Here is a 22,453-nt window from a genome sequence, read left to right on the forward strand (position 1 = left end):
AATTTTACCGCCTTATCTGATAGCTCTCTGAATCAAGCGCATGCGCTTTATCATAATGTATTTAATGTAAACAATACATCAACAGTATCCGATCTAGGCGCGGTCGAATATTTTTGTGATGAAAGTTTTAATGTTCTTCTAATTTTTTTCGATTTCTCATTGATTTGAGTCAACCAAAAAATAGTTTCTCTTTCGGTTTTTAAAAAGAGATATCAAAATTTTACCTCCACAAGGCTGCAATCGCACCATGCTCAAAGCATCTCTTTTGGTCCTGGTCTTGGCGTTGATTCACACAGGTTGTTGCCGCATAATTATTTACATAATATGTAGTTTTAATAACCAACCATGATTTTGGAAACCTCCTACGCCTTACCATTTTGATTTTTAACCTTACTTTCTACATTTAGGTGATGCTGGGACGTACTGCTACCGATGTGTTTCGACACACCCTGGATGTGGAACGCCCTTCAATTGGTACTGGCACACCGGGCAGTGGTGTCCGGAGGAGGATGACATGTGTGTCAAAATCATTGAGAGGAAAGGAGGTACAGTAAAAGATCTTACAAGTGCCATTTAATTTAGCACATTATTCTGCACAAATAATGGCAAATAACATTTGACCAAGAAAAATCATTCCATCCCTTTGAGGATTCCTTGAATTTAAAAAAAATCACAATTTTGAATGGTATATTATGCAATAAAATCTTGCGGGAGGGGGATAAAGATTATAAATGATTTATTAAATAATGATATTTTTTAAAAATGGAATAAATTTTTAATTAAACAATTTAGCCAGTTAAAATGAATTTTATACTTCTTTTCAAGTCTTGATCTTTGAAAAAAACTTATTTCATTGCAAAGAAATTAAATTAACATTTGATCCCTAACTTGATCTTTTTGCAGCAACTGAAATGATAACCAGAGACTGCCTGAGCACTGTCAAATCATTCAGAACCGATGTCCCAGCAGATCACTATGAGGGCTGTCGTCCAGCAGCAAAAGACGTCAAGTTGGCTCATTACGTCAACAATTCCATTAATGAACTTGACATAAGAAGGTAAAAAAATTATTAGATAAATTTAAGTTTTATTAAAGACTAAGTCCAAATTTTAAAATTCCAGGGATCACTTTGACCAGACAACTTGGTGTTTCTGCTATTTTGACTGGTGGTGCAATAGTGCCCTCATTAGCGTACCTTCCAAAGCTCTCATGGCAACTGTATTAGTTTTCATCAAATATTTCCTCCAGTGAGACTTTAAATATTGACATTTCACTTGTCTAGTGTCAAAATTTATGTTTGCAACCGTCGTGTTATGAGGATAATTTTTTTAAGAAGAAAACTAAGCTATCTTAATTGCTGTATATTTTATAAGAATCGATCCGAATAGATACAGCTAACAATTCCGTCCATTTTGACAACATACATGAATAAATAAACATTATTATCTTATATAAAATCACTTTTTTAAGCTTTCGCCAAATCACAATATTTGCATTTGGAGCCATTTAAATTGTAGTTGCTGCACTCGACGCACAGAGAAATGTTGTGCTCGTAAATCAAATGCTCATTCATAACACTTTTGGTTTCAAAGTACTCGGCGCAGTAAAAGCAATGAATGACGTCTTCCTCCTCACAGGCTTCAAACTGGTATGCCCGGCTTTCCTCACCAACATATTCAAATTCATGGTCATGCACAAATTCCTCGTGTCTGGCGAGCTGCTCTGCTGTGTGAAAAGTCTGGCCACACAAGAAACTGCTGCACTTGTAAAATTTGATGTCCTCGTGGTTGCTGAAGTGCTCCTTGCTCTCGAAGACCGTTCTACAGACTGGACAGTGGTTGTGCTTGACAATCAGGTGGTCCATCAGGTCAGACTGGTCAAGCGCCAGACGGTCGCAGTAGAGACATGGCATGAGCGGACACGGCCTTATTGTTTTGCGCAAAAGACTCAGATTGAGACGAACGTCTCCTGCAATTTGCATCTCTTCCAATGTCAGCTCTTCTACATAACATTCATTGCTTTCGAGTTCCCGGCTCTTGCCAACTTTCTTTTTCTGGATTGGGGCTCTAACTTTAGAAACGCCAGGTTGCGTGACTGGCTTTGAAGATGCTTGAGTCTTAAGAATCGATAAATTTGGCAACTTGATGGGTTTGAAGGTGAATTCTGTGGATTTCTCAGGTTGAGGCACCGCCTTTGATGACTTCATGTTCTGCAGCAAATTTTCCAGAGCGTCCACGCCATATTCATCATCATCATTCTCCTCCTCCACAGTGGCAGGAGGTTGCTTGGCTGCAACCTGCGCGCTTGCGGTGGGTATAAGAGGAAATTTTTTGACGATCGTCTTTAAATGAAGTGAATAGGAAGGTCTTTTTTCGTTTGAAGTTTTGTGCATTACCCGAGTTATAATACAAGTACCCTGATTGTGTTTTTTGCTCTCAAGGTCCTCAATCACCGAATCAGAGCTCCACATATCTTCGTTATCATCAGCAGTGTAATCAGACGGCAAAGTTACCGATCGAAAGCGGACAATGTTTTGAACATTGTTGGTCACTTGCGCCTTCATCACCCTTGACTCCCCTAACAAGCAAGTGTTGAGATCTTTAATTGGCTTTCTTTGAACGGTTTTTCTGTAAGCGCAAGCGTCACATTGGTTCTTGACGTCTTTAGAAATGAAGGAAAAGCAAAAACAGATCTGGCATTCGAAAATGGCATGAAAAACGCGAAGGTGTCTCTTCAGTAGATCAAATTCATCAAAAGTCAGTTTGCACAAGCCGCAGAAAAATTTTTGTCGCATCTTCAACAGAGGCTCCACTTTCATTACCTTGATGGGCACCCTACTGCAAATGATTTCTTGAAAAGATTCATTTTTGTGAGCCTTCACAAAGTGATCACAAACAGCAGTTACGTCTATAAAGAATTCCTTACAAAAAGGACATGCAACGAACAGCACCACGCCAGATGCATATTTGACCATGTCGGTGCCCTTTTTTTGCGGATGCAACACAGACGTCACATCTGTACACTCCCGGTGGTACTTCAAGATGTGAAGCTTGAGAGTGGCCAAATCTTTATAATTTTCAGAGCAGGGCATGCAGTAGAAAAGCTTTTTGTCTTTACTCGTTGTGACCAGCTTTACCCTTTTGATTGGGAGACTATCAGACGTGCTGGAGGCATTATCTCCAGTAGAACTTGTTCCACCCCTAATGCCTTCATCTGTTGACAAAGTTGAAGACGTTGAGCCTTCCTGAGAACTGCTGTCGTCAGCAAGTGCTGATAATGTGTCACTACTGCATGCAGGACTGCCCACTGAACCATCCCGTGGAGGAAGTTGAATCAGTTTGTAGCCTTTCTCTTTTCCTTTTGAGGCAGAATGCCCTCTTTTTAGAAGGAATCTGGTACTCACTTCAGCTGAATCTCTTCTTGCTGACACCTCACTGCACTTTGAACTTGAAGAACTATCTTGACTTACTGGTTGACTTACTGGTGCAGGTGAGGCAGCAGGTGCAGACGCAGTCTTTGGAGGACTAAGTGTCATCGACGTTTGATGTGCTTGAGGACTTTTAGGTTTTTCAGAATCTGTGAGTTTATTCTGCGTCACTGGATCGTCAACTTGCGCATTGGTGACTTTATCTACCCTGGTTAGGCAAGATTCATTCAGCAGATCCTTCAAATTTAAGCCTCTTTTTCTGAGAAAATTAAGAACCTGCAGTTGGAGAAGAGGGAGAACAAATATTTTTCGCTCTTAAATTAATGTTACAAGAAAACAAACCTCAGATTTATCAAGCAAAACTTTGCACGGCCGAATTTCTAGCTTAGGATCTTGTTGAGGTTGAGGGGTGCTATTTTCGTCTGCTGACAAGTTTTCATTTTCATCCTCATTGTTATTGAGTGGGATTTTTAGTAAATGCACTTTCTTAGGCTTCTTTTTTGGTAAACGAACAAACTGGAATCATAAAAAATACAACTTGATTGAGCTATAAATGGCTCAAATAAAATTGGAGTCAAACTGACTGTACTATATTGCAAGTGATTGCAAGGAAAAAACAATTTTATCTCTTGACAAGTTATGCAACCAGCGAGACGTATCTGTTCAAAGGTTTGCCCACATTCAATAATATAATTAATGGTTTTTTTTAAACCTCATAAACTTGAAAAAATGAAACGTTACTATGTATAAGATTTATGATTTGAAGAAAACAAATCGTAAATACATACATAAAAATAATGCATTACAATAAAATTAAAATTATTTTGGTAATTATCTGATGACTTACCAATTTGTTGCGTCTTCTTTTTGGTTTCTGACTTTCAGTAGTCTTAGGAACATCGTTGCTGATATTTTTAGGATCCAAGCAGCGCGGCTTGTCACAAGCAAGTTCCTGATTTAATGCAGGTTCTGCACTAGCCATATTTGCAGCTTCCGCAGCCAGCAAGAGAGGATTGATACGCTGTAAAAACAAAGAGACAAACAAATAAATGTGCGACCAGTTAAAATCATTGATCACTTGATCAGTGCATACTAATTTTATTTAGTTAAAAAAAACTAATATTTTTGGCAAAAAAATTATAAGACAGTGCTTCAGGAGTAAAATTAACGAATTCTCACACAAATAAGCAATGTGCTTGCGAAAATGCCTCAAACGTTCCCTGCGCGGAATCGCTCAGTTAATATGCATAGTGCTATGCAAAAATCCTATTTACGCCGAATTTAATTATTAATGAGGCTGAGCTGGGCATGATTATTATTGGGCAGACATGACGCGCTCCCCGCTCCACTCCCGCTCTTTAGCAAACTCATCGCTCCGCTCTTTCAATTTTTAAATTTTTTTCGCTCCGCTCGCCGCTCTTTTTGTGATAATTTTATCATTCGTAAAAATCAGTTTGTCTCTATTCCAATTAAACAACTTCACTTTCGGCACTTTTGCGCGTTCTATGGTGTTTAAAAAGTATTGTAACAATTTTCTAAGTAATGTAATTTTGTCATAAATTTCAAATTTTCATTTGTTTTTTTATTCATAATAATTATTGAAGAAAAAATGTTTTTTTGAGTTGCAAGCGCCACCTGTAGGGAGCGCTATAGAAGAGCGAATTTTCGCTCTCCGCTCTTGCCCTGTCTAAAAACCGTCGCTCCGCTAAAGAGCGGAGCGAGAGCGCGGGAGCGACGTCATATGCGTTCTGTTATTGGGGGAATTCAGCCTCCCCGCGGTTAGCTATAGCTTATATAATATATGGTTATCCCGTGAGGATATCTCTAGTGATTGTCCCCCATTATATTCTTAAGCGTACAATTATGTATCAGTCGAAAAAGTTCTTGAGAAAGTCCATGTTTTTGCCAAAGGACGCGGAAAACGAGAGCATTTTAGTGTGGAAAAGTAGACATTTAAAGCAGTAAAAATTATCCGTGAAGCGTCAACGAACTCTTCATATGAAAGCATAGAAAGAAAAGCCTGTTTCTATTTTTTGCGCTGAAACGATAACTATATATAGAAATATATGCACACTGCACGCATTAAATAAATAAACCATTTTAGCTCTCGACGAAACGATCAAACGAATAATATGTTACCGGAAATGAAGGACGATTGCACTTCAGTATAACGTTTTTACCTGTTCCTCAGCAGACCCAAGTTCCCAAGTTTCCAGTGGCTTGAAGATTTCGTGCAGATCGTCGAATCCGACTAAAGGATTGTTCTTTGTCCGTTAAAAACAGAAACGGTGCGCAGCCATGATGCCGGAGAAAGCCATAATGGATGTTGCTCTGCAGTTTTTCGACGCGTGCACCGTGCTGCTTTTGGCGCTAGTGTAGAGAGTCGGCCATGTTAAAGGGGGTGGGGAGTGCAATATGGCACCGTAAAAATAACAGGCGCGGCGTGCCTGTTTTTGCATTGGCTTTAGTTTTAAATTGTTTCAATTCGTCTTAATTTCATACTAAAAGATGTAACACTATTGGTGCTTGTAAAATTTTAGTGATGAATATAATATTTTTAATACTAAATCGTCGATATGCAACAAACATTTTATTGTTTTTCGTTCCAAAAAGTTTTAACATTTTATTGCACAATGGAACTTCATACATTTTATGCTGCTTCCTGCTTCATTGGCGACAGATTGTTAGTATGGAGGCTCTGCAAAAATTCTGGAAGGTTTTTTATCTCTATAGCTATATACCCTCCACACGCGTACGCGACTCAACGGCTATATATTTTGATATTTTATTCAGAATAATAAAATATTGAATTTAAATTTGGAAAACTAATCATCAGGGCTACGGAATTTCGAGATTTAGTACCGCAAATAGCAATTATCATTCAAATCTTTAAAATATTTATGCAACATGCCCACCAATGTACAAAACATATATAACAAATATATGGGATAATTATAATAAAATTTAATGAAATCACACTATATAATTTTTCCTTTATCGCTCTCTCCCTATGCAACTAAGACAATTATGAATTTAATGCATTGTCATAGTACGATAGAGGCACTAAATGCAGAATTCAGAACGAGCACTGAAAAGGTTTATATAATTATAATTAACTGACATAGTCAGATATCTGAGTCCATGGTAGCTTGATAATTGTTAAGGGTGGTTAAAAAGAAACGCTGCTTTTACTTTGTTTTAGTGTTTAGATAGAAATAGAAAGGCATCTATTTAAAAATTTTACTTTTTACCATTTTCACAGTTTCCTACAGTATTTTGTGGCAAAACAAGTATTGTATATATAGTTGAAATAATTAGCAGATAAAACTTTTAGATTGCACAGAAAAAGCATAAATATTTATGACAAGCAAAGAGAGGTCTCTGAGAGCTGAAAAAAATTTAATAATTCAATTCACATTTTTTTTCGTCATTATTAATTAAATTAAATCCAAATTCGGTGGTTAAGAAAATATCGTTCGGCCCAAAAAAGTAGGTAAGGTTTTAATATTACTCCCATTTATTGTTACAAAATGAACCCGCTAAGTAAAGTAACTTGTTAAGCTTGCCCCTTATTTTTTTATCCACAGCACAGCTGATTAGGATTTCTTTTATCTGAGGGGCTGAGACACCTCTTTGCAAGTCATTTAAACACCACAGCATGTTAATAATAAATATTTTTCTCAACAAGTCTTTGTGATATTGTAAAGTTCATTGAAAATAACGCAGTGATCTTGATACGTGTGGGATTTGTAGTCGATTAGCTTCTTGAAAGTCCCATCACACAGCTTACACATGTACCAGCCTCGGGCGTCCTTGGAAACCTCGTGGACCTCGGCATTGTGCTCCTTCATTTCATTATGAAATTTGAAACGCTTGTAACATTTTCGACATTCAAAGGGCATAAAGTTCTCATGGGCTTTTATATGACTATCCATCTCCGTCTGTGAATTGAATTGTTTGGAGCAAATTTTGCAAATCATTCCACAAGGGACTGCCATTTCCTCTTTTTTTACCGGGACAATCGTTTGGAAAATGGTGCTGTGCTTTTGAACTTTATGCAAGAGCAATGACTTGTGGTTCATCAAGCGCATTTTACAAATCTCACAGAAGAAACCGCATTTCTGTTTGTACAGAACTTTCAGACTCGGATTAGATGTGTTGCCCTGGACGTGCTCGACCAGCTTCTTATGCGACGGGAAAATGTGATCACAATCTGAGCACTTGAAAAATTTGTAAGACGTTTGCACGTTCTGCTCCGTTTTGTATTCCACATTCAACACAAAGTCCGAGTCTTCCTGATTTTCGTTTCCCTCGATGCTCGCACTGTCCTCGTCAGGCAACGAGTACTCTTCGTCGTCGCACTTGAAATTCTTCACAGATATCAACGGCAGGCTCTTGTCGTCCAGGGGCTGCATTATTTCAGACGCAATTGATGATATTTTTGAAGGAGACAAATCCAGATCCTCCCCACACTTGATGATTATAGCTAAATATTAAATTTAAAAGTTATGGTTTCTTTTGGAAAAAATATAAAAACAAATACCATGATCACTAGAAAGCGAGCTCTCTTTAAGCTGCATTTCGATGCCAGGCTCCACCTTTACTTTGACTAAATCAGGTGACAAACACCTGTCATACTCTGAAAATTTTATTGCATTTATATTTATTTATTTTTTCACCCAAAATTATTTTTTACCTTCTGAGCAATCATAATTTGTAGGAACAGAATCACAGAGTGGAGAAGGGGCAGCTACGAGGAAAATAAAATCAACAAATTGCATAATAAATTTAAATCAACTCCATTTACCAGAATTAGAATCATTGCTTTCTATTTTCACATCACAGCAGTCGGCTAGCAGCTGAATCAGCTCAAATTTCAGTGCACACGAAGAAGATGAATGACCATAAGCATGGTCAACCTCGTGACTCGCTTGGGTTATCTTCTGGATTTTCTTTGGAAGAGCAGATCTAATGACTGAGAGAGCTCCCCTTTTTCCAATTTTGTAGTTTGGCATGACTCTGTGAAAAATAAATTAAATTACTGCATTTTTATCCATCCAAGCCTAAATATTTAAAGAGCTATTAAAAAAATGCTTATATAAATAAAATAATATTTAATATTATATAAGTAGTATCCTGTAAATTTTAATTTAATTAAGAAAAAAAAATAGATCAAATATATTGATACTACATCAAAAAAGTCAATTTCAATAACAGGAAAATATTTTCGTTCCTTTGAAAACGGATCAATTGTATAGGTTTGGAATTTTAAACTTTGGAAGATAATGTATTCATAGAAAACAACAAGATCGAAGATTAATATTTTGTCCACGCAGAGCTTTCCTCCGACGAGAATTAACTAGAAAAGAGCGAGCTCCAAAAAGCTGCGGTGATTTATCTTTAAGCTGATTTTATTGTTTGATCAAAATAAAAAATAAAATATTAAAGGATTTCTATGCAAATTTTACAAAAGTCTGCACTATGTAGGGCAAGGGCGTTACGAATTACCAGCACATATGATCGCCAGTCCTGTTAATAGTTCGGACTCTTCAAAATCTTGAATAAAGTGCAAATTCTATGCGGCGGAGAGTGGTTTGCTGCAATGGGGTTCCCATGCTGACTATTTTTCCTCTGAAAACAATCTTTGCAGATGCACAGGGTCAGTGCTTCCAAAAGTCCTTAAAAATTATTTCCTAGTTACCTCTGCAGCTGGTTCGGCTAATGTTTTGGTTGCGCACGTCAGAGGATGAAAGGGTCACTGGCCAATGAAAGGCGCCGTAAAAAGCAGCGGGAAACGATAATTTTTCGGTCAATTTTGCTGCGCCGTCATTTTATTTGAACGCTAATTAAAAGCTTAATTGATATTTAGATGCACTGGCCTTTGTGTTAAAAATTACCTTCATGTTATTTGCATTTAGTAGCGTTAATAATCTAACGACGTGTAATTCGGATGCATCTGTTTTGGAAAAACAACAAACTCCTTAATTGGTTGGCATCATTGAAGGTCGTCTGGGCGAGTGGGTTCAGTGGGTGTTAGAACCACGCCCCCTTCCCCCTTGCGATCTACCACCCCACGTTTGGCCGGGTCTCCAAAAATTTTCGAGACAAAAATCTTTAGTAATATTTTACTTTGTGACGTTATTGAATCGTAAGTTTTTGGTGTTTGTCTATGTGTTTTGAACTTAAAAAATAGCAATTTTTGCCTTATGTATTTTCAATATCCTTCTGAGAAAAAGTACGAAATGTAATAATCTCATGTTCGTTTTGGCCTTACACACGTTGCATCATTATCTATCAATTTGGACTTTATTGCATCAATGTTGTGATAATTATTTCATGCAGCGTATATGTACTAATAATTTTTTTATTTTATAGAAGCGGACAAATAATGGCATCCATGTACAAAGTGAAGCCAATTTTTGTGGCTAACCAAGTTACCGATCTTCCGACATGCATGTACCAGATGAAAAATCTCCACGGCACCCCTGAGAATGTGGAGTTTTTGAGCCCTGCAAACGGCCCGACAATAGTCCAGTTGAACGAGGTGAGTTTTTGGTCAGTCATGATTTTTTTATTAATAACACAAAAAAATTAGAGCAAGCACGGCAGTCGAGAGCGTACCCCGTCAGAAGTCGCAAAACTGGAAGCTGTCCAGGAGGATATTTTATTGAAGCTGAACAACCTGAAAAGCAAGCTCGATGAACTCAGGAAATTAGTCAAGGAACCTGTTACAAAGGCACCTACCAAGCAGCAGCAAACAACTCTCAGCACAGCCTATGATGTATTTTTTTTTCATGAAAATATCCAACAAATTAACATAAAAAAATTTATAGTTCTCGAAAGTTACTGAAGCTGTTGTTGCTGCCAACCCGTCAAACCCTCCATACGCACTTCTAGCTCTTCAGAAAATATGGTCTCCAGAAATTGATGTATCCATCTCAACCTATTCGCATTCGTCATTGAAGCCCAAAGTGCCGAAGACGCTGAACGACCTCTTCAACACATCTTCCAAGCTACAGGGCGTACCCACCCTGATGATTCGAATTATTTGGACTCCTGGTACATTTTTTAAAATAGAAATCAACGTTCAAATAATTCATGTTTCTAATTTTTCAGTCAAGCAAACTCAAATCATCACTTCACCAGCTAAGCAGATAATTTGCAGTGAAGTAAATATTCTGCGTCTTCTCTCACGATTTGGACCACCCACAACAAATATAGACTCTCTCTCGGCAGAAGAGGCAGCTTCTGTCGACCAGCTTCTGGACTTGCTGCACGGGGCTGCCTTGAAAAATGGTTCCTCTAGCTTTATCAGTAAACTCGCTCCGGAAGGACCTGACGGCTGGCTACTGAAGAAAGGCCCTAGCATTGCTGATTTTGCCCTTTGGTCGTATTTAAAAAATGAGAAATCTGTCAAGTGCTCTGGCAAATTGGCCACTTGGCAGAAGAAATGTGACAAGCTGTTCAACTAATAAAAATACAAAAACAGATTTTCTCAAAAACATATTGTTTTATATATTTGTTAGATATAAGAGATATAAACTTAAAGGAAGAACCTCCTCCTACTGGTCTCCATTTCGTGCCTTCGGCCGGTGATCATCCATTCGTAATCTCCAAATTTGGAATCAAAAGTACCTTGCTGGAGAGATCTTAACTTCAGGGTGAACCTAGGGCCTAATTCTCTCAGTTTCACCTTCTCCTGGTTCTTGAACTCATATCTGTGATGCCTGAAGAAAATGTAGTCCCTCTGGTTGTGGAAAGTCACAGCCCGCCGACCCTTGTAGTCCGGGTCGTAGTGGAAAATTGCAGCTAACATTCTAGACAAATATTGAAAATCAAAATTATTATTTGCTTATTCTCAAATATTTTATAACATTAAAAATTATAATTTATAGAAAAAGAAAAAATTTTAACCTAGATACTGTGTAGCCTAGCCTGGTGGTGAAGTTATTGAGGATGACCTCAGGTCGGTGGTCAGTGAATTCCCTTTTGTCCACCTTGATGTGCATCTTTTTGCTGAGCTTCACATTGCTCAGTCTGAAATGGGCTGTTGGCCCTTCAGGCAAATGAATCAGCAACAGTCCATTAGGTTTGCCCATGTCCTCATTGATGACAACGATGTCGGTGTAATTTCCCTCCTTCTTGCAGCTCTCGATGATTTTCTTTACGGCAGCTCTTTTGCGGAAGTACGAATGTGCATTTGGAATGATTCGGCAAAGTTCTCGTCCAAACTGGACGGACCGCTTGTTGGTGTTGTCCGAGTAAGTGACGAGCACTTTTGGCTCATAGGTGTGTTCAAAGTATTTGCTCAGCTCGTCGGTCTGCAGGTCCAGCTCGACCTCTTCCATCTGCTCCTCATTGGCCTCGTCGACAGTCGTCTCGTCCTTTTCTCGCATACTCTCAATGGTCTTGGGCACTCCTTTCTCGACACCCATTTTCTTTCTCTCAGCCTTGATCTTCTTTTTTTCCTTAGTCGCCTTCCTTCGCAACTTCTGCACCATCTCCCTGCGGAGGATTTTGTTCCTGATGTCATTCACGTACTGCGGAATGCTGAAGTCCGGCATGGCAGGAACTGCACCTTCGTCGCCTTCCACAGCACCTGACGAGTCACCTGACGTTTTGGGGTCTCCTCTTTCTTTGGCCGGCTTGGCACGAACCTTTTCACGCTTAAATTTGGCCATTATTGAGTCTGGAAAAAGAGAAGATTTTAAAACTTTGAACTGTTGGATTTTTAATTGACCCACGTGTGTTTTGGCTGTGCTGTTTTATTTTTTATATTTAGTTTTCATTGTTGCAGATGGTGGCGCGGAGATCGTAAAGTAGGCCTACCAATTCGCAAAGCGCCACCCGGCGCCACCTAACACACAGATTCGGAAACTCTAAGGGATAAGGGATTTTGCATTTTGCGAGAGGTCGACGGTTGATGTGTTGTCAACACGATTTGCAAACTCTTCTCAACTACAGAAAAACTGCGATAGCGTAGGTAATTATCGTTTAATTCAGCACTTAAGTATTCATTCCGTGCCTTCAAATCACAGACAGCTTCCTTCTCGGGAGCAATGGACCTGAAATCTCGCGCTAAGTTGCGCGTCATTTCGAGCTCTCTTGTCCCGCTACATTAGCTGCAGATTTCTAGACCTTTCTCTCACCGCCTACCGCTGGCGCTGAACATGTTCAACCAAAAATGAACCTGTTCACACACTTTGATTCTAGTCATTATCAAATAATTTGCATTTTCAGACCGGCGAAATCATGTCTGGAATCGCGATAGCCCGACTGGCTGAGGAACGGAAGGCATGGCGCAAAGACCATCCGTTCGGCTTCGTCGCCAGACCCACCAAGGGAACCGACCAGAGCCTGAACCTGATGATCTGGGAGTGCGCCATCCCCGGCAAGAAGGGCACCCCCTGGGAAAACGGAGTCTACAAGCTCAGGATGATTTTTAAGGAGGACTACCCCTCGAGCCCGCCAAAATGCAAATTTGAGCCACCACTCTTCCACCCAAATGTCTACCCATCTGGTATGAATTGAATTAAAATTCATTAACCTATTTTAATCAACTGAATAATGCTAAAGGCACTGTGTGTCTGTCCCTGCTGGACGAGGAGAAAGACTGGCGTCCGGCCATCACGATCAAACAGATCCTGCTCGGAATCCAGGATTTGCTGAATGAGCCAAACATCAAGGATCCTGCACAGGCTGAGGCCTACACCATATACTGGTGAGAGGAATCGATCATTTCACTGAGCAAGAACTTAATTTTCTTCCAATACTTCGTTTTATAAATTTATCTTCTCTTTGGGAAAATTCATTTAAATCCCAATGGATTCTGAATTTTTTTTAATTCCTAGTTTTCCTGTAAACTTTTTTAATTCTTGTTATTTTTAACTCATATTTTTTGTGTCTTTACAGTCAGAACAGACTTGAATACGAAAAGAGGGTTCGAGCCCAGGCCAGGGCCATGTCCGTGGCCGAGTAAGTGTCTGCAAGATTGAGCTTTGGTGTTGACGGTGAAGCGTGATGCTGGAGATAATTGTGGACTCGAATATTGTGTATCTGCAGTAGTGTCGTCTGACTGCATTGGTTGGTTACTCTATTCTTCTTCTTGGCTATAGACTTGGTTCCTGTGGATGATATTGAAATTGCCAGCCAAGTGAGGAGTTATAGCGTAATAATTTATCGAATCAACTTCTCCAAAGTCGGTAGAAGTCTCTTTTATCTAACCAACTCATTAAATGTAAAAAATTTGATCGGTTACTTATATCAATGTTTCAATGCAATCTTATTTTCTATTTCGGACGTTTCGGTTCAATCATAATCCGTGTAAATCATAAGTAAATAAAAATAATTAAACTTATCTTCGTAATTTAAATTTCACTTTATTGTGTTTCATTTTTGTTTTCTTGAGATAAAAACTTAGAAATAACTTTATTTGGCAACCTCCAAAGTGCTCCAAAGTATGCAAAATAAAAAAAGGCATGAGCTAAAATATTGCCGAAAAATAATTATTGCCGCCTTGTGAATTGATGAAATTAGTTTATAAAATATGATAAAATATTTATTAGAAATCTAAAATGCAAATCTATATTGAAGAACACGATGACGCGTAAAGCGATATATGATAATTGGCTAAAAATTTGCCTGAAGTACAGTAAAAAAAAATATAATATGTAGTGGGGGTATCAGGGGGATGTCATTTTTTAGAAACCCCCACGCCCCTATTTTCAGCTGCAGTTCAGTTGTAAACAAACAACTGGCGCAAGTCCAATTTGAATAATATAATATCACTTTTGGTGTCATTTTTCATCACTTTAAATTCACATTTTCGTGATAATATTTGCGCTTTTGACGCATCAAGCCTCTAGTTCTCCTTCAGCAAAAAAGAGGCAGTCTATTTAGGCCGCCGTGCTGTGAAATTTGATCTTCTGTCAAAAGCAGTCATGTCACACATCCAGTACTTGGACGAACTAGTCAAAGAATACCTCCTATTCCGGGGATTTTGCAACACCCTGAAAGCCTTTGATGGTGAATTGAAAACAGACAAAGACAAGGGATTCAGGGTTTGTAAATTTAGGCTTTGACGATATTGGACAGAAATAATTTTTATCAATTTTTCCAGGCTGATAAAATTGTTGACCAAATTGTACTTTACGTCAATTTCTACGATTTGACGTCTCTCAGAGAATTATGGGCACATTTAGACCAACGGATGTTCTCCAAGTTGGAATCTCACTTTGCTCCTGGTATTTACATAAATAATTGCAGGTTGTGTTTTTAATTTTTGTTTTTTAAAGCAATCCGAAAGCTGGAAACGTCTGTCTTGAAATACTATGTGGTCAATACAATCTCAAATAACAAAAACGATAAACTTTTGGATTTCTTTAATAAGATGGCTTCAGAGTTGCAAGGCCAATCAGAATGGAAAGATTGGTTTGGTAAGCATTTTATCAAATCTATTTTAAATTTGGTTCTAAAATGTTTAATTCAACAGCTTTGCCCTATATCAGAAATCCAGAAGAAAGTCACATTTTTGCTGTGTTCTTTACTCGTCATTGGCAAGATACTTTACTAGCATCTTTACACAATTTCCTCGCCATCATTTTCCAAGTATATCTTTAAAGTAACTCTTGCAATTAAATAAATTAATTAATTTTAAAAATCAGAGCATTCCTCTGCCTACGTTGGCAAGCTTTGAAGACGAGGCTGTAAGGATGAGGAGGTTGACAGAAGAGGTCGAAACACTTAAGTCGAAACTTTCAGCAGTTGGTTTCCAAGACCTAGAGGGAAAGTCAAGCGCAATCGAAAGTTCTCGAACTGAACTTATGGATGACTTCTACATTATTGGAAAAAGGTATTGAAGCTTTGACAAAATTTTCTTCATAGGCAGATCTATTTAATAAATGATAATTTATTTCAGAGAAACAGTTACTGCTGTTCCAACTATTGAGAACCAGTCACTCTCTCTGAAAAGTATTATGCGCAACATAAGCGGTGGGATTCCAACTTCTCCGATATTAGGACGAAAACAACAACAAACTTGTATTAAAAAAGCTGTCTTTTTTAAATACTAAACAAATAATTTGATCAATAGCAACTTCATCTCGACGAGTGGTTTCCTCTTCTAGCATGGACGAGAAACGGTCCAGTAGCAAGACAAGAATCTCCACACAGCGCAGTATTGGTGCTGATGTTTCATCAAACCAAAAAGTTGACTCAAAATCCAGCCCTAAGCCGAAAGAAGATCTCGAGGCAGCCGTCCCGCCAAAAATTCCAGAGGGCTGCCCTTTTTTACTTCTTAGTCAGGTAACTTGCTTGAATTATTGGAGTATTTTCCAATTCCGGCTCATTTTTTGTTCAGGAATGGCAAGAGTTTCACAACAGCGCCATAACTCAGTGCAAATTCAACAATTCCGGGTCTCTGGTCGCAAGTGGAGATGCTGACGGAGTGGTCAAAGTGTGGTTAACTTCTCCGGCACCAAAGTAATTCAAAACTTTCATTTGCGTAGGGTGAAACATAAAAATGTAAACTTCCAGGGTTATAGCTACATTCCAATGCAAAGCCAATGTTGTTGCTATTGACTGGCTCGGGAAACATGAAAGATTTTTCATACTCGGCACCAAGGCAGGATCAATTTATTTGTGTGACTCTGCCGAGAAGAAAATAGTGTGGGAACTGGGAAACCAACCTGGTTCTCCTTTAAAGGATTCTAGGTAAATTTAAATAACTGGAAGATCAAAATTCAATAAAATTATCAATTTTCTAGGGTGTTATATGTTTGCTGTAGTCCGAGCGAACCGCAAATAGTGTGCTCTCTTGCATTTTCCTCTTCGACTAGCAGTGGGGATTATACATCACAAGGAAAACTATTCTTGCTGGATGTTAAAACAAGGAAACTGGAGGCATGTGGTTAATTTGCTAAGTTTTAAATTTATCAATTTTATTTCAAACTTAGAGATCTTTGTCTTTGATTGGTGACTCGTCGCGCTCCGTTTTGGTCGGTTGCTGCACATACAATCACAATGGGCAGTTGCTTGTTGCTGGTGCGACGGATGGAGTGGTTCGAATTTTTGACATTCGCAAGGGCGAATGCGTCGACTCGTGGTTGGCTCATGATGGAAGCGTTTTATCCCTTCAACTCTCTTATGATTTCACTTCCTGTTTTACGCTTGGACAAGATGGCAAAGTATTTGTAGTGAAGTTTATTTTATATTTTGATTCAATCCCTATTTTGGCAGTTTTGTCAGCGAAATTTGAATCAGTCTGGACACCGAGTTTGGGAAACGATGCTTCCTGAGCCACTTGCGTCAGGAATACACGGGCAGCTCTTCACTTTCGAGCAATCTGGACGGTATGTGCTGATGTGTGGACGCACTGAAGACTGCATTAATCAAGTATGTTGGATTGAAAAAAAAGTATTTGTTGCAACATCTCACTCAAATAAAACTTAAAAGCCTCACTTTATTAAATTAATTTTAATTATTTAAAAATTTACTCTAATATTGAAGGGATTTCTCAATAATCTTCAATTAATTTAAATTTTAGATCACTCCGCAAGGATTGTCACTAGTTTTGTCTCTCGGCATGAACAAAGGTGGCGGCGGACAAGGCGCTTTTTCAACAGCAGTCGACTGGTGCAGCGCCAACGACTGCAGCACTTGCATTGTGGGGATGTCAGATGGAAAGATCAAGATATCAACTCTGTTGCAACAGTGAAGATAATCTCTGAAAAAAACTTAATATGCATACATGTGTGATTTTGAAAGTGATAATAAATTTTCAAGAGGATATCATAATCGGAGAAAAACCCACTTTTAATCTCAGATAATTGATAATTTATTTGGCAGATAACATATTGATTTATTTTTATTTAATCGTTCATTTTCAATGCAATAGAAAAGCTCGGGACATTAGCCAGAATTTGGTGGCACTAATTAAGAACACAAAATTGCATCACAACTGTACAAAGTGGTTGTTAGTGTCAATTAATATGGAAGGTATTAAAGATTTCTGAGCAACAGAACATTATAATTATTATAAACCACGTAAATAACTAAAAAAGAGGTATACAGATTTTTTATAAAATGAAGAAGTTCTCACAGTAGCAAAATCATAAAAAATAGTGTGTACGAAGTCGACTTATAAGGTTGATGATTCAGTGAATTCAGTTTACTTGTCTTCAGTTTCTTCCGGGTCGTCATTGCTCTCGTTGCCAGCAATGGAAGGAACACACGAGTCCTCCTTCTTGCTGATCTTCCTTTCAATAAGCACAGTGACATGAACCTTGCCTTTGCTAGTGGAGATTAAACGCAGCATGTCCACCGTGGCAGAGAACGCCTCACTTTTGTTGTAGTAGTTGGAAGGTTTTTGCTCGTCGGACAGAACCGTCCTTTTGAAGGTTATTCCACGCTCAATCCCATCTTTCTCTTTCTCCATCTGGAAAATTAAGAGTAAAATGCAAACCACTGTAAATAATATTTTAAAAATTACAAACAATATTTTCTTACATTGAGAGAATGGAGTGTAAAAAGAAATTTTTTGTAAAAAAATAAACATATGAAATGGTTCGAAAAATAATAGCAAACCTTAAACTGGAAAGTGAAGTTCTTTGCGTTGTCTATCGGTCCAAGGTAGATGACCGCACCATGAACCAGGGTGTTTCCAGGACCGCGTTGAAAGTTGACACGAAACATTTCGTTGAAAGCGTGCAGGACATAGTTGCGACTTGAGTTGGCCAACATTTGGATAGGGAATGAAATGACAATGTGGTTTCCGTCGTGGATCAGTCCGCTATGCACGCTTCGAACGTGAGGAACCAGTTCAGAGTGAACACCTCGCCAGTCACAGCCCTGCGCCATGCAAGTGTAGCGCCTGTGCTGGCAGTTCAGTTCATGGTGTCCTTTATTCTAAAAGCAAATTCAAACATTTTTAATTAAATAAGTTAGATATGTCTTTAAATTATTTTGATAATAAACTTTACTTAAAAATACTTATTTTCAATCCTTACCTTCAAAAGGTACATCTCACAGCAATTGTCATGCTTGCAGGGGTATCTGATCATTTCAACAATTCGCTCCAGCACCAAGTTCCTCAAATCTGTGAACCTCGACCTGCAAGTAGGACAGTTGACCAGTTGGGCGCGGCAGCTGCTGCACACAAGGTGGCCTCGTCGGCACTGGTGAATTGGCGGCCCCATGTACTCGAGGCACACAGGACACTCGATCATGGACAAAATGTTGCTGTTGAGGCCGCTGCCTTCGTCAGACATCCTCAAGCGTTTGGCCGGTGGAGGGGAGGCGGTGGTGTCCAGAACTGGGGTGTCTGTGGACGAGGGGATGGTAGTTGGACGGGTGAGGGAAAGGATTGGTGTGGAATGATTGTTGGCGTTGATGACGACGGGAGGAGATCCATCTCTCTGGTTTGTAGCGTAACTGTGGTCACATGTCGAGTTCTCGGCATCAGTCATGGGAGGCAGGATTGCAGGTTCACTTGCTGAAAGAATTGGAAATAAATTAATATAAAAATGTTTTCAGAAAAGTAAAAATTGATTATAAATACAAAATGAATTAATAATTTATATTAAAAAAGTATACAAAAATTTATTGTTATTTTTCCTTTAAATCATTTTACAACAATCTAAACTTACAGATGTCTGCACTCCTCTTGACGTAACGAGCCTCAGCACGCGAGCGCAAAATATCCCTCTGGACTAGTTCAGCTGGGGTGAGGGTCAACTTTCCTAGGTTGACAAACATCCTGTTCCTGAAGGTGGGCGCCGTATACTTGGTGGTAGCGCTACTTCCAGATGACTCGCTGCTGACCGAAGCCACAGAAGACGTGGTAGAGATTGGAGCAAGAGTGCCAGAAGCTGGGCCACCGTTGGTCCCTGTCGAAGCTTCGTTGCGAGGCGGTCGTTCTGGCTCAGGGTTGTTCTTCACTTTGTACACTATGCGTTGCATGCAGGCGGCCGAGACCAATTCCTCCTCAGGATCAATTCGCTCCTTCTTGACGTACGGCTGTTTCATTCTAGGCGAAAAACTGCTCTCGTTCAGGCCCTTCTCCTCCCAGTACTCCAACGATGAGTCCGAGTCGGTGTCGTTCAAAGGTGGTATGATGCGCCGGTAGCTACCGCTTGGTCCTGCGCCTCCTTTTCTCCCACTTTCCATGGCTACAATAAAGGAAAATATTCAATAAATAAATTCCGAATTAAAATTTTTATTATGAAAGCGTTTTAAGGAGAAATAATTACAAACTAGGGGGTTGTAAATTATGCAAATTTAATAAATAAATAAAACTAGTTAATGGTTGCGCAAGATATTACAAAATATCACTTTCGCAATTAAATTTTAACAACAAATTTTAACTTCTATGTGCTAATTATAATTAGAAACCAAATTGTTTCACTTCTGGATCCTTATTATAAATTTATTAAGCATTGTAAAAGGTCCAAGGACTTATAAAAAAAGCCTGGAAAATTTCATAATTTCATGATGCATTCGGAAGAAAGCATAAAACCCTGGGGAGAAGTGTTCTTAAAATGGAAAATGCAAAATTTAAATTTGAAAATTCGTTACGCATTATGGTCATTACATAAAAATAAAATTATGTAGCGGAGAAATTTTGCGAAAAATTTTGAAACATTCGTGCTCAAACAAGAGAAAGGTCAGAATGCAAACGATGACTATTATGACTAACCAATTCAACAAACACAGTTAAATTGCTGCATTCCTAGAAGGAACTTCTGGAGGACTGCGGAGAAAAATGACGGCTCGTAGATCAGTCGATGGGATTACAATAGAGTGGATCTAGATTCAAAATGCACTCTCTGTCTAGCCGAACTTTCCCTCTTTGCAGTTAAAAGACTCCACCTCGCATTATCGTCATCAAAAGCTCCTTATTGCAGCAGTAAAATGCAGTTTTCAGACCACCAATGCTATGCTACAATACGTTTCCTCCATAATCCCATATCCGTAAACAAGAACACTCGCACCACCTACCGGCAACCTCTAAAACTAAAATGGTATCTACATTTTGGATTATCTTTCCTCTCAAATCTTTATTTCGATCAATTAAAATTTCCCCATTACATTGCAATTAACATCTGTACAAAAATGCATTTGTTCTTATATTCGCAAGTTAATTAGTTCACGATGTATAGTTAAGTTCAAGTTGATAATAGTAAAATTGTAAAAAATAATTCATAATTATCAAATTTTTCGATGAATAATCCAATACATCTTAACAATTTAAACTTAATACTATTATTTATTGTGTTTTAATGAACTTTTCCTCTTAAAAAGGTACAAATTTCCAGTAAAACTTGTGCATTATTTTAATTTTACGAAATAATTTTTATTTATAAGAGAAGTGATTATTTCTTCGCCTTGACCTGGGCAGCAATGCGGTCCAAGTCTCGCCTGCCCTGGGAGGTGAGGCGACGGCCACCATCGGGAGTCTTCTCAACCAGCTTCAACTGCTCCAGGGACTGCAGGGCCTTCCTGGCCACGGATCCGGAGCTTCTGCAGAAGTGCGACGGGCACACACCGTTGCGCTTGCGGCCTGCAATTTTTATCAAGTGTTTATTTTTCATACATAATGGAATTGAAACAATTGTCAGTGGTTTAATATAAAATGCAATAATCACCTCCGAAAATCTTTTGTGTGGTTCGGACACCAATGGGTGCTCTGATGTAAAGATGCCTGGCAATGGCAGAACACCTGGTAAAATACCAGTCCTCATCATAAGGAGCCAGTTCCTTGAATTTGGCTGTTTTGACGAGGTCGACCCATTCAGGGACCTTCATTTTACCAGACCTGCAGAAAATTTTAAAAATTCAGGTTTAGTCACAACTTTCAGAAGAGATTCCCAATTAAAAGTCTCACATTTTGAGGAATGCAGCAAAAGCCGTGACAAACTTGGCTTGGTCAACATCTTTAACCGTTACGGAAGGCATCTGGAAAGCAAAAATATTTAGTTATAAGGGTACATTTCACATTATTCAGGTTCAAATTTTGCTTTTGAACCAATGACCACAAGCAAACAGCGGTGAAAACAAACCCGCACCACGTGTGTGGCCGATTTGCATGTAAATACGACACGAGTTAGATTGTAAATGTGTTATTTCTTAGCATTCGATCACAAATTAGCGAAATTTAGTGCAAAATTACGATTAATTGAAGATTTATGACCACTTTTTTGGCTAAATTACGGCCACGCTGTCATTAACTTACTTTGAAGACCTACAGGAAAATATGGCGGACGAGTTTCAGCATTTGAATGTGAGGTGGCGCTTCATGCTCATGAAATTTTGTTGAAAGTTGATTTGAAATTTGGCGCGAAAGACATTTGGGCAGTCCAGCTTTTGACTTTGTAAGAATAGGGTAGCATAGCATTATTTTTATTTCACGATATTAATATTATTAGCCATTATTAGCTTTCAAGTCCTGGACCCCCTGATGTACGAAACCAATTTTTCATATTTTATTTTGTTGTATGTAATTTTATTACTGTGTTAAAGTAGCCCCAAAGTAACAATTAGTAGGAATTTAAAGCCCAGTTAGATAGAGAACTTGTAACTCTTTAAGAAAAACAATTTATCCTTTGGAATCCCTGGTCAAGTCACGGGCCTTGTCGAGGCGCCAGGCGCGCCAGGGCGTTGCCGGTGTTGGGGTCTGACGCGCGCGGTTAGTAAATTAAGCTAACATGCAGCGCCAACCTTAAAATTTTTTCAAATTTGCGTGGTTTCTAATAGATTTACAATTTATTTCTCATGTTGCATGTTGTTTTTAGTCCTTATAACCCTAATTCTTCTTTTTTTCGGAAAAAAATATTTTTTATTAGGTTCTTATTCTTATCTTACAAGTTGTCAATATTTACATTTTCATTTAAATTGTATAAAAATCTGAATTTTACTTTAAAAAGGAAAAAAATAACGCTTTCAATTCTGGACACAAAATATACGTATCATATCCTGGGAGGGGAGCCAGAATTGCAAGTAATTTTATGATTTACTTACACAAATTATTTA

At 38.6% G+C, this 22,453-nt stretch overlaps 10 protein-coding genes across 13 annotated transcripts in view; 5 read left to right on the top strand and 5 right to left on the bottom strand.

The window, feature by feature from the left end:
* LOC132201736 (uncharacterized) overlaps positions 1–22,453 on the top strand; it is a 76,683-nt gene that overhangs the window by 42,030 nt on the left and 12,200 nt on the right. The gene's annotated exons all lie outside the window — the stretch shown is intronic.
* Positions 51–1,456, top strand: LOC132201744 (uncharacterized). The gene is made up of 4 exons (XM_059628183.1): positions 51–296; positions 408–545; positions 904–1,057; positions 1,122–1,456. Exons 1-4 carry the CDS (start codon positions 248–250, stop codon positions 1,249–1,251), a joined length of 471 nt encoding a protein of 156 aa, XP_059484166.1. The 5' UTR covers positions 51–247; the 3' UTR covers positions 1,252–1,456.
* On the bottom strand, positions 1,327–5,769 carry LOC132201734 (uncharacterized). The gene is made up of 4 exons (XM_059628163.1): positions 5,608–5,769; positions 4,275–4,448; positions 3,770–3,943; positions 1,327–3,703 (listed from the first exon to the last, which is right to left on the bottom strand). Exons 2-4 carry the CDS (start codon positions 4,407–4,409, stop codon positions 1,466–1,468), a joined length of 2,547 nt encoding a protein of 848 aa, XP_059484146.1. The 5' UTR covers positions 4,410–4,448; positions 5,608–5,769; the 3' UTR covers positions 1,327–1,465.
* LOC132201738 (zinc finger protein 131-like) lies at positions 6,599–9,435 on the bottom strand. Of its 2 annotated transcripts, none has more exons than XM_059628173.1 (7): positions 9,325–9,435; positions 9,129–9,280; positions 8,936–9,069; positions 8,235–8,446; positions 8,124–8,177; positions 7,971–8,066; positions 6,599–7,913 (listed from the first exon to the last, which is right to left on the bottom strand). In XM_059628173.1, exons 4-7 carry the CDS (start codon positions 8,440–8,442, stop codon positions 7,108–7,110), a joined length of 1,164 nt encoding a protein of 387 aa, XP_059484156.1. In that variant the 5' UTR covers positions 8,443–8,446; positions 8,936–9,069; positions 9,129–9,280; positions 9,325–9,435; the 3' UTR covers positions 6,599–7,107. The 2 variants fall into 2 exon arrangements, with proteins under 2 accessions (XP_059484156.1, XP_059484157.1); XM_059628174.1 differs by having other exon boundaries at positions 9,129–9,269; positions 9,325–9,406.
* LOC132201742 (aminoacyl tRNA synthase complex-interacting multifunctional protein 2) lies at positions 9,416–10,923 on the top strand. The gene is made up of 5 exons (XM_059628179.1): positions 9,416–9,575; positions 9,803–9,971; positions 10,023–10,208; positions 10,261–10,486; positions 10,544–10,923. Exons 2-5 carry the CDS (start codon positions 9,816–9,818, stop codon positions 10,897–10,899), a joined length of 924 nt encoding a protein of 307 aa, XP_059484162.1. The 5' UTR covers positions 9,416–9,575; positions 9,803–9,815; the 3' UTR covers positions 10,900–10,923.
* LOC132201741 (probable ribosome production factor 1) lies at positions 10,914–12,283 on the bottom strand. Its single transcript, XM_059628178.1, has 3 exons — positions 12,172–12,283; positions 11,342–12,116; positions 10,914–11,244 (listed from the first exon to the last, which is right to left on the bottom strand). The coding sequence occupies exons 2-3, from the start codon at positions 12,106–12,108 to the stop codon at positions 10,971–10,973; spliced, it is 1,041 nt and encodes a 346-aa protein (XP_059484161.1). The 5' UTR covers positions 12,109–12,116; positions 12,172–12,283; the 3' UTR covers positions 10,914–10,970.
* On the top strand, positions 12,268–13,804 carry LOC132201743 (SUMO-conjugating enzyme UBC9-B). Of its 2 annotated transcripts, none has more exons than XM_059628180.1 (4): positions 12,268–12,410; positions 12,668–12,947; positions 13,004–13,148; positions 13,340–13,804. In XM_059628180.1, exons 2-4 carry the CDS (start codon positions 12,680–12,682, stop codon positions 13,404–13,406), a joined length of 480 nt encoding a protein of 159 aa, XP_059484163.1. In that variant the 5' UTR covers positions 12,268–12,410; positions 12,668–12,679; the 3' UTR covers positions 13,407–13,804. The 2 variants fall into 2 exon arrangements, with proteins under 2 accessions (XP_059484163.1, XP_059484165.1); XM_059628182.1 differs by having other exon boundaries at positions 12,290–12,406.
* LOC132200559 (WD repeat-containing protein 91) lies at positions 14,154–17,233 on the top strand. Its single transcript, XM_059626102.1, has 13 exons — positions 14,154–14,487; positions 14,547–14,670; positions 14,722–14,862; positions 14,919–15,034; positions 15,091–15,278; positions 15,345–15,466; positions 15,519–15,730; positions 15,786–15,907; positions 15,962–16,138; positions 16,192–16,327; positions 16,381–16,611; positions 16,664–16,819; positions 16,971–17,233. Exons 1-13 carry the CDS (start codon positions 14,368–14,370, stop codon positions 17,139–17,141), a joined length of 2,016 nt encoding a protein of 671 aa, XP_059482085.1. The 5' UTR covers positions 14,154–14,367; the 3' UTR covers positions 17,142–17,233.
* LOC132200560 (E3 ubiquitin-protein ligase sina-like) lies at positions 17,238–20,391 on the bottom strand. Its single transcript, XM_059626103.1, has 5 exons — positions 20,121–20,391; positions 19,072–19,593; positions 18,433–18,917; positions 18,011–18,331; positions 17,238–17,861 (listed from the first exon to the last, which is right to left on the bottom strand). The coding sequence occupies exons 2-5, from the start codon at positions 19,589–19,591 to the stop codon at positions 17,595–17,597; spliced, it is 1,593 nt and encodes a 530-aa protein (XP_059482086.1). The 5' UTR covers positions 19,592–19,593; positions 20,121–20,391; the 3' UTR covers positions 17,238–17,594.
* On the bottom strand, positions 20,752–21,723 carry LOC132200561 (small ribosomal subunit protein eS19). Of its 2 annotated transcripts, none has more exons than XM_059626104.1 (4): positions 21,657–21,723; positions 21,309–21,379; positions 21,070–21,239; positions 20,752–20,984 (listed from the first exon to the last, which is right to left on the bottom strand). In XM_059626104.1, the coding sequence occupies exons 2-4, from the start codon at positions 21,377–21,379 to the stop codon at positions 20,797–20,799; spliced, it is 429 nt and encodes a 142-aa protein (XP_059482087.1). In that variant the 5' UTR covers positions 21,657–21,723; the 3' UTR covers positions 20,752–20,796. The 2 variants fall into 2 exon arrangements, with proteins under 2 accessions (XP_059482087.1, XP_059482088.1); XM_059626105.1 differs by having other exon boundaries at positions 21,594–21,662.

This window comes from Neocloeon triangulifer, unplaced genomic scaffold (genome assembly GCF_031216515.1).
Source record: "Neocloeon triangulifer isolate White Clay Creek 2 clone unplaced genomic scaffold, ASM3121651v1 ptg000014l, whole genome shotgun sequence".
NCBI lineage: Eukaryota > Metazoa > Arthropoda > Insecta > Ephemeroptera > Baetidae > Neocloeon > Neocloeon triangulifer.

Excerpts from the sequence above, each read along its gene's own strand:
- LOC132201743 (XM_059628180.1), top strand. The coding sequence starts at position 12,680 with ATGTCTGGAATCGCGATAGCCCGACTGGCTGAGGAACGGAAGGCATGG. Across the intron at positions 12,948-13,003 it reads CCCAAATGTCTACCCATCTG|GCACTGTGTGTCTGTCCCTG; the intron begins GTATGAATTGAA and ends ATAATGCTAAAG. Across the intron at positions 13,149-13,339 it reads GAGGCCTACACCATATACTG|TCAGAACAGACTTGAATACG; the intron begins GTGAGAGGAATC and ends GTGTCTTTACAG.
- LOC132201741 (XM_059628178.1), bottom strand. The coding sequence starts at position 12,108 with ATGGCCAAATTTAAGCGTGAAAAGGTTCGTGCCAAGCCGGCCAAAGAA. Across the intron at positions 11,245-11,341 it reads CTAGGCTACACAGTATCTAG|AATGTTAGCTGCAATTTTCC; the intron begins GTTAAAATTTTT and ends ATATTTGTCTAG.
- LOC132201734 (XM_059628163.1), bottom strand. The coding sequence starts at position 4,409 with ATGGCTAGTGCAGAACCTGCATTAAATCAGGAACTTGCTTGTGACAAG. Across the intron at positions 3,944-4,274 it reads AAAGAAGACGCAACAAATTG|TTTGTTCGTTTACCAAAAAA; the intron begins GTAAGTCATCAG and ends TTATGATTCCAG. Across the intron at positions 3,704-3,769 it reads TTTTGCTTGATAAATCTGAG|GTTCTTAATTTTCTCAGAAA; the intron begins GTTTGTTTTCTT and ends CTCCAACTGCAG.
- LOC132200559 (XM_059626102.1), top strand. The coding sequence starts at position 14,368 with ATGTCACACATCCAGTACTTGGACGAACTAGTCAAAGAATACCTCCTA. Across the intron at positions 14,671-14,721 it reads GGAATCTCACTTTGCTCCTG|CAATCCGAAAGCTGGAAACG; the intron begins GTATTTACATAA and ends TGTTTTTTAAAG. Across the intron at positions 16,612-16,663 it reads CGCTTGGACAAGATGGCAAA|TTTTGTCAGCGAAATTTGAA; the intron begins GTATTTGTAGTG and ends CTATTTTGGCAG.
- LOC132201744 (XM_059628183.1), top strand. The coding sequence starts at position 248 with ATGCTCAAAGCATCTCTTTTGGTCCTGGTCTTGGCGTTGATTCACACA. Across the intron at positions 546-903 it reads AATCATTGAGAGGAAAGGAG|CAACTGAAATGATAACCAGA; the intron begins GTACAGTAAAAG and ends ATCTTTTTGCAG. Across the intron at positions 1,058-1,121 it reads AATGAACTTGACATAAGAAG|GGATCACTTTGACCAGACAA; the intron begins GTAAAAAAATTA and ends TTAAAATTCCAG.
- LOC132201742 (XM_059628179.1), top strand. The coding sequence starts at position 9,816 with ATGGCATCCATGTACAAAGTGAAGCCAATTTTTGTGGCTAACCAAGTT. Across the intron at positions 9,972-10,022 it reads CAATAGTCCAGTTGAACGAG|AGCAAGCACGGCAGTCGAGA; the intron begins GTGAGTTTTTGG and ends CAAAAAAATTAG. Across the intron at positions 10,487-10,543 it reads TCGAATTATTTGGACTCCTG|TCAAGCAAACTCAAATCATC; the intron begins GTACATTTTTTA and ends CTAATTTTTCAG.
- LOC132200560 (XM_059626103.1), bottom strand. The coding sequence starts at position 19,591 with ATGGAAAGTGGGAGAAAAGGAGGCGCAGGACCAAGCGGTAGCTACCGG. Across the intron at positions 18,918-19,071 it reads CAAGAGGAGTGCAGACATCT|CAAGTGAACCTGCAATCCTG; the intron begins GTAAGTTTAGAT and ends CAATTCTTTCAG. Across the intron at positions 17,862-18,010 it reads ACTTCACTTTCCAGTTTAAG|ATGGAGAAAGAGAAAGATGG; the intron begins GTTTGCTATTAT and ends TTAATTTTCCAG.
- LOC132200561 (XM_059626104.1), bottom strand. The coding sequence starts at position 21,379 with ATGCCTTCCGTAACGGTTAAAGATGTTGACCAAGCCAAGTTTGTCACG. Across the intron at positions 21,240-21,308 it reads TTTGCTGCATTCCTCAAAAT|GTCTGGTAAAATGAAGGTCC; the intron begins GTGAGACTTTTA and ends AATTTTCTGCAG. Across the intron at positions 20,985-21,069 it reads CACACAAAAGATTTTCGGAG|GCCGCAAGCGCAACGGTGTG; the intron begins GTGATTATTGCA and ends TAAAAATTGCAG.
- LOC132201738 (XM_059628173.1), bottom strand. The coding sequence starts at position 8,442 with ATGCCAAACTACAAAATTGGAAAAAGGGGAGCTCTCTCAGTCATTAGA. Across the intron at positions 8,067-8,123 it reads AAATTATGATTGCTCAGAAG|AGTATGACAGGTGTTTGTCA; the intron begins GTAAAAAATAAT and ends TAAAATTTTCAG. Across the intron at positions 7,914-7,970 it reads CTCGCTTTCTAGTGATCATG|CTATAATCATCAAGTGTGGG; the intron begins GTATTTGTTTTT and ends TTTAATATTTAG.